The following is an 11,971-nucleotide window of genomic DNA, read 5'->3' as shown; positions in this document are numbered from 1 at the left end:
CCATTATACCATAGGAAAGTTCTCTGTAGAATCTCTCATAGGGGGTTCTGGGTAGAGCCTTTTACAGATGGTTCTAGGTATAACCCTGTATGTTGGGTTTTAGGTAGAACTCTCTGAAAGGGTTTCAAGGGGCACCTTTAGAAAAGGTTCTACCAGGAACTAAAAAAGGGTTCTCCTATTAGGACAAGCCAAGGATCCCTTTATGGTTCTAGTTAGCATCTTTATTTCCAAGAGTGCAGCGAAATGAAGAACTCCATGTGATCACACACGATTATTTTGGCAGCAAGCAAAGTCACATGGGATTTTTCATTTTTCTGTGTTAAATGAGTCGTTTCAGTGTTTGGTTCTACTGTTCCTGGAGTGTGCCACCAGAACGTTTGCTTAAATTAATAATTAAATTAAGTCCGGGCCACAGAGTGGCAGCGGCAGGAGCTCTGTTAGTAGCAGCTGTTCTGTGTTGGCAGGACTGTGGCCAATCAGAGCTCCTGCTGCTGCTCGGTGGGTTGGACTTTATTTAAAGGTGTCCTGTGAAGATTTTCTTGTAAACGAGCAAAAGTTATTTTTACATTCAGTTTCTCACTAAAACACAGTGTGTGAGTCCTCAAGCTTGAATAAACATCTTGATGCATCTCCTTCCTTATAAAACATTTGCAAAGCTGGATTTTATCCAGCTTCAGGAAGATTTTTCTTTTTTAGCTTCTGGCCAAAAATGGCTCTTTTAATAGTAAAGGTGGCTGACTGCTGGAGCAACACTCCTTAGCTTAGGGAAATACTTTGTCACATTAACTTTAGCTCTTTAGCTTGATAAACATCTGGCTGAGGGGTAAGAGTGAGCAAAAACAGTACAGTTGTGGTCCTGAAAACAAAACAATGAGCTGAAAGAGGCTAAAATGTCAATTAAAGCTTCTTTAAGTTTCATAATAGTTATTTTATATTTTCTCTGATGGCACACTCCAGGCTCCACGTGGGACGACCTGTTACTGACATGTTGAGGTTCATCTGAGCGAGAGAACACGGTATGCAGGTTTAACATTTAGTCCTCCTGCCCTGAGGTACTACAGCATCCCATCATATCATGTCAAAGAACTGAAAACAGTCACACTTCCAGAAAAAAGGTGCTATTTTTGTCAAAACAAACAAACAAAAACTGCAGTCCCAGTGGCAAAACAAGCACACTTCTTTTTCTGACTGTGCCGTTTCGGTTTGAACCACCTCCCCATCGCAGTTTATAGGAACCCTGTCTGATGATGCTGATATTTTTGGTCTATATTAGTGAACCAGAGGCAAGTGCAAAGATATGTGTATATGTGTTTATTTTGATGAGAGTATTTATACAGATATATTTCTGAATACTTTTTACTAGGTCTGAAGAGTTGTGATTGTTTCCACTTAACACACACGAATCTCATCTGAGGATTATAAAAACACGGGACCAGAATTTCCCTGCTGTCGCATCGAAACCTTTTCAGGAATCAGAGGTTCAGTTTAAGAGAACTTGAAAATCAATAAAATTGGAGTAACGAGGTTTGCATACGACAGCAGCAGTTTGTTATTTGCCTTGTGGTGGGTTTTGTTGTGACCTATCCAGATTTGTAAGACTTTCCTTTTTTTTTTTTTTTTGTTTTTTTGTCCTGAGAACATCCACGACACATGGCCTCAAAGTCACTGTGCTGCTCTGCCATCCTCCTCGTTTCAAGTGCGATATTATTCACAGGACTTCTGTAAATACCAGAGAGTCTGTACATATGTGTTCTGTATATACTGACGGGGGAGAAATTTAAATATATATATATAGATATATACAAATACTGTATTGAAAAATATAAAGGAGCATTATAACATTATACTGTACAGATAATATTATAATGTTGCTGGTTCTAGCACAATATTGCCACATTCACACAGAGTAACATCGAGTAGACTTCACACAGTAAAAACTTTATATGGTACAGTAGCTCTCCTGGCTCTGACATATAGGCTCAAGGTTGAATCTAGTTTGTAGATTTTCTAAATAAAAACAGCTCATAGTGCTTGTGTTGCAGAAGAATTAACCTCTTGAACCCTGATTTTAGCTTTACAGTTAGAAAAAACAAAGATGTTAATGTAATGTTTTTATTCTCTACATGCTTGTTGCAGCTACACGATGCTTCAAGGAAAGTTTCGAGATGTCCCGTGCATCATTTTAGACATTTTCCCACAGTTCAACTCGCCGGATTTGACATTTCTGTAGGGAACCCCTGAGAGGCAAGTGAGACAAAGAAATCCTGGTGATCCGTTTTCTGTCTTTATGAATTAAGAACAGGTGAAAAAGGTTTTGCCAGGATAATCTTATGACACAGGTGTAAAGAAGAGGCTAAAAGGAAAAAAAGAGTAGGAAGATTCAAGTCAAAATGTTGAGAATAAAGTAGAAAAATAAAATTTTACCTTCCGAGGCAAAGATCACGCAAGACAGAAGTTATCTTTTTGTGTCCACGCCAAAGGTGGTCAGCGTCCGAGGAGGGACTACTGGCAGCTCCATGTTTTTTGAAAGTGCCTGCCCTTTTCCAAACAGTTCCCTTGTGGTTCTGTGTAACAAACCGTCTAGTGTGTCAGGTTTTTTTTTTTAGCCGTGGCCAGAGGCGTTAGGCTCTTGGGTTGTCCCTCCCTCTGTCTGTCCGTCCGTCCATCCTCTTTTGAACGCGATGTCTCAATGCATAAAGGGAATTTCTTCAAATTTTTGCACAAACATCTATGTGAACTGATTAGATTTAGGTGGTCAAATGTCAAAGGTCACTGTGACCTCATGATGGTTCCTTTCTTGCGAAAGCGATATCTCAAGAACACCTTGAGCGAATTTCCTCAAATTTGGTACAAACAACCACTTGGACTCAAAGACGAATCGATTCAATTTAGGTGGCCCAGTGCCTTTTTCGTTGTTGTTGTTCAAGTTAAAGTTGAAATGCCAAGAATAAAGTCAAAATGTCAACATTTTGGCTTTACTCTTGAAATATAAAAACAAATACTGAAAGTTCGACAACTCAACATTTCTACTTTGTTGTTGAAATGCAAAAATTGGTGAAAAATGCAACCCTAATACTCCATCTTAGATGTGAAAAAAAAGACAGTTTTTCTAAATTACTTTTTAAAAGTAAGTGTTTGCGGTTGTAAGACTCATTCTGGCCACTAGAGGCTTCATCATCATCATCATCACTACCCCATGTTTTCTAAAGGACTAAAAGCATTTGTGTTGTTTTCCAGCTGAGTTTTCATTTCAGCGTGCTCTCTAAACACAAGGTGCATATATTGTGTGTTAGCAAATTATGTATCAATACTTGCTAACTTAGAAAAACACAATATATGTACCTGTTTTGCAGATTTAAAAAATGAGGGAATTAAGGAAGATTATTCTGCCAAAATCTTTTTTCACTGTTTTTAAAGGTGCAGTAACCGATTCTGGAGACAGGGCAAGGGCTAGATTTAGTAAAGCCTGAAGTCTAATTTTCTCTCTGACCACTTGAATTAAATTCAGTTTAAAGGTTCAGCTTTAAGTCATAAACATTTAAGATCATTTAGATCACACTTAGAAATGGATCACTTTGTCTCTCAGGGTTTCCGTAGTTCTGAGTCTTGTTTAGAATTTGAAAGAGTTTTCTGTGGGTTTGCACAATGTTTGTCCACATGACCTGCAGCTGTAATGACGGATCAATCGTAGGATCCAGCAGGGTTTAAGAGGATAATTATTAAAAAGACTCTGCAAGGAAACTGCTCCTTTTAGTTCAGCTGTTCAACAGCGGATAACGAATCTCCTCAAACAAAGAGCTATACGGTTATATCCCTCATATTAGATCAAATATACTGTAGATATTGAAGAAAGTTGTAATTTTAAAATTAGAACATGCAAAAATGTTTTTACAAGAAAAATAACTACAGACTCAAAAGAAGATCAGAAACATTTTCTACAATTTAGGGCTGCAACTGATATTATAGTAATTATATGCTGATTATTTTCTTAATCGTTTGGTCTAGAAAATGTCAGAAAATACTGAAAAATGACCTACAGTAATGTCACAAAAGTTCAGTAACTGTTTTACATCTATAGTGACTGTTTACTCTCACATGGACAAAGAAGAAAATCCTCATAATATAGAAGCTGAAACAAGGAAATTAGGGATGCACGATATTGTACTTTTGCCGAAATCAGATATGTCGATATTTTCCAAATCATTTTTCTCTAATTGCTGATTTCTTTGCCACCTAATTGCACAGAACATGAAGTCTTGAAGTAGTGAAATTAACATATTATTCTCCTGCTGTTGTGATGCAGATATAAAATATAATACTATAAATATAATACTATGATAATAATATCAGCAATTTCAAGCTGATTAGGATATTTCGTTTTAAAACTTTTATCTGCTGATAATATTGTGCATCCCTAAAGGAAACATTTGGCATTTTGCTTTAAAAATGACATGAACAATTAATCAGTTATCAAAATAGCTGCTTATTAATTTCCTGTCAGCTAAATAACCTAAATAACAGTTTCAGCTCAACTACAATTCATATCAGTTATTTGGTTTTATCAGATCCTCCAGCTGAGTTTAAATCAGTAAAGCATGAAATGCTGTCACCAGTATTTATCATTTTAATACTAAAAGAAAAAAACTTGACCAGAAAACAGTTTTATTGTTGAAATTTGGCTGTGCTGAGGTGAATGGTCTGTCCTGTCTTTGTCTGGATTTCTGTGTTACAATGTGCTGCTCTTCGTTTTGTACTAAAGGGTTTCAGATTAAGGCTTGTACATACAGTATTCATCAAACACAACTTTATTAACAATAACCGTGTCGAGCGGTGAGAGATTCCAGTGACAGTTTCCAGTATTACAGCTTTTACAAGCAAGCATGCCCTTTGAGCACTAAAATACGAAGGCCTTTTTTTTAACACGAATAGGTGGAATGTACCGGTGATAGACGATGTTCACCTTCTAGGTCGTGATACAGGCGGATTGTGTGTGTTGTGGACATAGTTTCAAGTAAAAGAGGGTGTTGGGTATTTAATAAGAAGTGTGTTATGACCAATTTTGGGGAGGGAGGGTGGGTGAGGGCGTTTGATTCAACATTGTCCTGTGTGAAACTCAGCAGCATGCTTTTTAACCATGCCTATGAAATATGTCTCATCTTTGGTCCTATATAAATGTGCTTGTATTTATTTTTTATAAGTGAATATCGACCTTTATAAAAGAAGAATAATTCAGTGCTGCCCTTCACCTTTTTTTAGTCAAACTCTCCATCGATTCTGCCAACATTTACTGTTTGTTTTCATCATCGGTGTACGTTCCACCCTTTTTATCTATAGCAAATAAAGAAAGCACACCCGGCCACTGTCCGGAAATCAAAAATCTTCAGATTACTGCGCTTTTAGAGAACTAAAATCACCTGAAAAGTTCCTGTGACTTTACACTGAAATCATATTGCAATCAAGAAAAACTGTGCTGCATACAGGTTTTTATTTTTTATTTCTTAGATTACACTGTGGTGCATGCAGCCATTGCAAATACATCTTCAGTCATCTTTTTTTTCTCGTTTTTGCTTAGGTTTAAGTTCCAAGTAATGGGGGCCAAAATAAAAAGGGAACACCGAAGTGATCAAGGAAACTTTTTAGACATAAAAGTTCTTTGTGTCAAACTGTGGTGACGCTGTGGACTCCTTAAAGTTTTGGGGTAAAGAGGAAAATGCCTTTTCTTGGACATGCTATCTCCTGGTCACCAAGTGGAACACAGTGTACAGTAAGATAAAAATAAAATTAACCTCATCCGAATGTTGAAACTATTAAAAATGTTTTTATATTACTTGGATTTTCTGTGCTTTTGTTGTCAATGCTGTTCAATGTTATTTCACTGTAACAACAGAAAGAAGCTTGGGAAACAGAAAAAGAAGAAAACCCAGAAAAGTGTGACAGTGTGTTAAATTTTGGTATAAAACGGCTGCTGTGATTTCTCTCTGCTCTGAAGCCTTCAGTCCTGTCCGAGCAGCTTTAGCGAAGGCCAAACACATTCTGCAGGGGAATAACACTTGATTACATGTTTGAATTACAGAGTAAATCAAAGGTTTAAAGTGGCTAACAGGCAGCGCTGCAGACCTCTGTGACGACTTTGCTGTGTGAAAACCACTGAAAACAATTTAACATCACATCCAACGTGCGGTGGTCATCGTCAAAACATTCTGTTTGCTCCATGCAAAGATCTCTTAGCTAGTTTTCACTTTACTTCAGTAGTCAAAGTGAAAATCTACAGATGCTAACTGCTTATGAAAGTGACAGTTGTGTATATGTGGTTGAAATTCCGAGCTAAAAGCTAAGGTGTATGAAGGCCCAACATGGTCAAGGCAATTGATGAGTAAATGATATTCAGTTAAAAGCAATAAGGGGTTTGAATGCAGTCAGGAAAGAGACGTTGCCCATAATTTTTTAAAATGTCACCTCGGTTGTGTTTGAGTGAAAACAGAAGTATCAGACAGACATCTCAAAACCAAATAAAACCGAGACTATTTGCATGGCAACGTACCACTACTATGTTTTAGTGATTTTGGCGACATGACCCTTTAAATGATAGGGGTTTGATGTAGCTGAAACATGCATGATGAGTCCTTACCTTTGACCTTCTGTCTGAGAAGTTAAACTGTGTTGATGGAGCTGCTTCGAACAACTTGTCCTGTTAAGTGATCAGCATATACAAACAGCTGTTTTACCTTTGCTTCTTTCTTATCAATGACTTATTGATTATCTTAAAATAACTGATGTATTCCAAAGAGTCATGTTTAGTAACTCAGCTGAAATACTTTGTGAGTACAGTTACTGTTTTCAGGTGCCTCTTACTGAAGTCCATGCTGATGTTTAGCGGTGAGTTGTACAGCTGCAGGTATTGTTGTGGAGTCAGCAGATCATCTCCAGCCAAAAGCTTCCTCAGCACAGTCTGAGAGACGATCAGCTCAGGAGTCTCATCCAGCACGGACCCAGGAGGAGCCTGACAGCACATTCAGACAATCTTAAAAGAATGCTGATGAAAAGTCTGTACGAGTCCCACAAGAGACCGTAACACTCAGGGCCGCCCGCTGCCATCAAAACTAAGTGTCAACACACGAGACTAATCACACTAATGACGAGGTAGAGGATACATTACAGTGTTAATGTGACAGGTCACCAAATACAGTGTAACACCTGTTTAACGAGGTTAGAAAAATTTACAATAACATCTAATTCAAATCCCTTGGCTTTCTTTTATTAGCTCTGACTGACTCTGAATAATTTACTCAGAAATGTTTTATGGTAATTCCAAACTTATAAAATTGAATTCTAATGAAAAACTTCCAGCTAAAGTTGGTAATACATTCATCACTTTCTAGCCAGCATTTCAGGTTAAAATTATTGTGGCTACATTCAGCCAAAATCAAAACACGACACATCAGTAACAGTGCGATTTTGGTGGCTGTGCTGAGAGTGTTTTGGGGCCACCAACAAAATCTTGCGAAGGCCAGTCCTGATTAAACGTAAGAATAAACACACCTTCATTGATGTTTCCAGATGTTCCTCCAGTTTCTGCAGTGCTGACAGGACAGTGCAAACCAGAGTCTCTGTGCTCTCTTCCTCTTCTACAGCCACAGTGTCCACAGGCCCCTGATCTGTACTGAGAACCTTCAGTCAGCAACATCAAGCATACAGGTTATATTCAATAAGGAAAACACACAGACGGGTGACTTAATAAATGCTGTAAATCAAATGCTAAACTCTTCTTGTGGGGGAAACGCCTCACTGTGTGAGTTGCACAAAAAATATTAATTTAATCTAAGATTATATATATTAGATTCTTTGTTTTAAGTTGGTGCAACATACCATGATTTAATCAGGTTTTGAAAATTAATCCTTGTTGGTGCAACCCAGCCTAAAAATTTGTCACCCATCTGTTTTCACCTCATATTAAGATGAACTCAAAGAGGAAAAGAGAAGAGATAAAAGACAAACCTTGTAGCTCCACTGCTGGAACAACCTGCTCTGAGGACTATAAACCACAAACACGACCTTGGCAGCTTCCAGCAAGGAACTGAAAAGGAGTGTAAGAAAATGATGTGAGTGGTTTCATATTCAGTATAAGAGTAACAGGCTGAAGGTAGATACTTAAACTACTCATACAGGTACCCAAAAAACTCTTGATTACAGTAATTAGTTACTTGCACCCCTCGTATAAAGACCTCTTTACGAAAGAGTCCTTCAAGGATTTCAATCATCCTTGACCCTTCACAAACCATTTCATCAAAAAGGGTTCTTCAGAAGCAAATAATCCTGGGTAGAACCTAAGGAAGAACCCGTTCGTAACCCCAGAGTGTACTCTGCATTTCCTTATATCACAACACTACATCATAAAGTGGATTGTATTCAAGAGAGCATCATTACCAGTCTGGCTGCTGCTCCATGTCTTTAAGGTCTCTCAAAACTGAAAACAGAACCTCCCTGGACGACTGGAAGAGAACCACACAGAGAACTTTAATATCACACACCTCCATGACAGATGGATGCTGTGAATATTTATTCGTAGTAAAACGTACTTCAATGACGTGCAGCACGCAGGATGGATAAATTAACAGCAGCCCCGTCATATAATTCCATACCTGCTTGCTCAACTGAAAGATGAGTTTTTCATAATGAACTGCATGGAAGCAAACAACAGAACAGAACAGCAGACTGAACAGCAGGACAACATGAAACTGCAGCTCTGTTGTCGACATGTACTTCCTGTGTCTCCCGGGGCGTTTATTGTGGTCTTTCTATTCTAAATTTCGGTCCAGGAATTCCTTGAGCAGCAACCACAGAAATCTCTTTACAAGGACGCCCTGCAGACTCTTTCACGTACAGAGGTGTGAAAACTATAAAAAACACTAAAGCAAAGGAAACAAGGCGGTCTAGCACTGCTCTGGTGGCAACTGCAGTATGTTTGAGTGATTTTAAAGGGACAGTTCAACCCAAAATTAAAAATAAACCATAGTTTTCCTTTTGCCTGTAGTGCTTTTTATCCATGTAGATAGTTTTGGTGTGAGTTGCAGAGTCTGTCTTCTCTCAAATATAATGGAAGTAGACAACATTAGGCTTGTGGTGCTCAAAGCTAAAAATACATTCGAAGAATTTAATTATTTGAAGAATGAATGTAGAGCAGCGTCTGTTTCCAGAAATCATGAAGTGGTTCCTTAAGATAATCCACAGACCTTGTTGACAGCAGTTTCATGTAGGAACTACTTTCTTTCTACAGAACGACACCTGCCAACCTTTTCACCAAATAAATCATCAAATAAACATGCTAACTAGAACTATAAAAGGGTTTTTCTACTTGTCCTTACTGGAGAACCCTTCTGGTGACTGTTAGAACCTTTTATAAATGATGATGATAATAGTAGAAAGAACCCTTGACGATAGAGTTCTTCAAGCCTTTCCACAATCCTTGAAAAAGTCTTTATTCGAAAAATGGTTCTTTGGATGAAAATGGTTCTTAACGGAACCCGTAGTCCTACAAATAGCCATTAATGTTTACATCCCACACTGTCAGAAGCATGAACCTCTCACCCTTGAGTAAATGCACACTACCTTCTGTGGACTGATACCGTTGGCAGGTGTAGTTCGGTATAAAGAAAATAGTTCCTGTGGATTATCTTGAGGTTTCAAATGTATTTTTTGGCACTTTAAGCACCACAAGCCAAGTACCAACTAGTTCCATTATATTTGAGATAAAACAAATATCTCTGGAGCCAATATCTCCGAAACCCAGCAACTCTCACCAAAACAATGGAAGGTAAGAGGAAAAAAAAAGATTTGGGGGTGAATTGGGGTAGAACATTAATGGCAAATTAATGTTTCTCGGAAATCAACTGTATGGTGAGATTACCATCACCTGTCATTCCCCCTGATGGAGAGCTGTATTAAATTGGTATAAATTGATTACTTTATTTATTAGAAGGAATACCGAGGCTTTATTTTAAAGAACTGAGCTATTGTGCTCTCGGTCTTAGCAGCTCCAGGGTAACTGGTGGCTGACCTCCAAGTTCTGTCCTGTCAGCAAGATGGTGGGGGAACCGTGCAATCACAATCATCCGCTGCAGCACGATGTTCTGTAAAGACAATGAAGAAAAGTCTTGCAGAGTCACAACACCCAATTTAAACATAAAGAGTATATCATGATCACACACACATTTAAAGGAGAAATATGTCATATATTTACTGTAATAAATCAGAAAATAACCATGACTATCATCAGAAATTAAAGAAATACTGACACCAACGCTACAAAAAAACATTTGTTATACATTTTTCACATATCAGTACCTGTCAGCAAGAGTTTCATAGTATTAGTCTAAAGGTGTTGATCAGATCTTACTGTAGGATTCAATAGTAAATCAATCAACATTTAACTTACAACAAAACTTTAAATTCCTCTCAACTTTATTTAACTAATTCAGTACAAACCACGTCTTCCTCCAGATCCTTCCTCTGTGCCATAAGATGGTGAAATAAACTAGTCCCAGTCTCCTGTCTCTTCACTGATTTCATTTCCTCCATCTTAAACTCTCACTCTTTCTGTCCTTCTGACTTTCTCTCTGTCCACTTCAAGCTCTGAGTAAGGCGAGCTTACCGAGCCGCGTGCCTTCAGTGTTTAGAAAAGCTTATATCCTAGAAACCTATTGTTCCTGAGACGCTATAAGACAAAGCCTGCTGCACTCTGATGCAGTTACACATATATACATACAATAAATACACAAGCCAATCCCAGGGCAGCACAGCCTCATATTTCAGGTAATTACGGCCAATAGGAGGAGAGTGTTTCATCCCATCAGGGGCATTAACATAGATACTGCAAATAGTTAATAATGTAAATATTTAATGATACTTAGCTTTTCATAAATACCAATAAAACAAGATTTGTTGAGTTTCTTTATCCCTTTTCGACAGTAAACTGAATATGTTTGAGTTGTGGACAAAAAAGACATTTAAGGACATAATCTTTGACTTTGATCACCATTTTCTAACATTACATGGACCAAATTTTGATCAAATAATCGACCGATTAATTGATGGTGAAAAAATCGTTAGTTGCAACCCTAAAAACATTATACTGGGCTAAAAAATTTATTGTTACTGTTATAATGTATCACATCACACCAAAATCATTTATGAATGAATCTCAGACCGTGGACAAATAGTACTAAAGGTATGAAAAAAAATGTGTTTTTGATTTTGGGATGAACTGTCCCTTTAAGTAGGTCTTAAGTAGCAGGTTTAAAGTAGAGCTTGGTATTTTGTTGCTGGTGTTGATAGTTGATCCGTAGGTGAGTTACCTTACTTCTTCCACTACTGAATATTATATTTGAGATAGGATTGTTTAGGGACATTGTCAAGATATTTTAATAAAAGAAGATTTTGAGATTATCAGTATACCTACTTCATGACAGGTCTAATTAATTGTAATAATGTTCTTAATGTTCAACTACTTCGTTTGCCGGACAGGTGGATAACGTTAACTAACCTAACAGTAAGCTAGCGGCTAACGTTACCGTTATTCCACAAGTAGCTAACTGTAGCTAAGTTAGCTCGCACAAACCTCTCTCATTTTCCCCCGAAACACTTCAAACATTGTCTTGCTTTCTTCCTCGTTTGAAGCCAACATTTTGACGACAAAGCTTCTCTTTAGGTTTAACTTTGAGGTCTTCTGGCTGGTGGGGGTCTCCGCCGTTTGTTGGTTACCATGGTAACAAGCAGTGTAAAGACGCGTCATCGAGATCAACCCATCAAACATGCTGTTGAAGCGTTGTCAATGCTGTCAAATTTAGCCCTCGGCCCTTTTTATTAAATACTTTTAAATATATACTTTTAATATTTGAATATTTGAATATTATTTAATATTTATACATGAAGGTCTGTGGATCATTTTGAGTGAAGAGACCCTGGTTTTAAAATG

General features: G+C 37.7%; 1 protein-coding gene across 1 annotated transcript; it reads right to left on the bottom strand.

Moving 5' to 3' along the window:
- Window positions 1–5,314: 5,314 nt before the first annotated feature.
- Window positions 5,315–10,575, bottom strand: tex47 (testis expressed 47). Its single transcript, XM_084741696.1, has 9 exons — window positions 10,483–10,575; window positions 10,055–10,127; window positions 8,577–8,677; window positions 8,425–8,489; window positions 7,996–8,074; window positions 7,540–7,668; window positions 6,853–7,000; window positions 6,629–6,688; window positions 5,315–6,033 (listed from the first exon to the last, which is right to left on the bottom strand). Exons 1-8 carry the CDS (start codon window positions 10,573–10,575, stop codon window positions 6,651–6,653), a joined length of 726 nt encoding a protein of 241 aa, XP_084597822.1. The 3' UTR covers window positions 5,315–6,033; window positions 6,629–6,650.
- Between the last annotated feature and the right edge of the window lie 1,396 nt (window positions 10,576–11,971).

Source organism: Lutjanus erythropterus, chromosome 17 (assembly GCF_056507025.1).
Source record: "Lutjanus erythropterus isolate fLutEry1 chromosome 17, fLutEry1.hap2, whole genome shotgun sequence".
Taxonomy (NCBI): domain Eukaryota; kingdom Metazoa; phylum Chordata; class Actinopteri; order Lutjaniformes; family Lutjanidae; genus Lutjanus; species Lutjanus erythropterus.
This window is presented reverse-complemented; position numbering and strand designations above follow the sequence as displayed.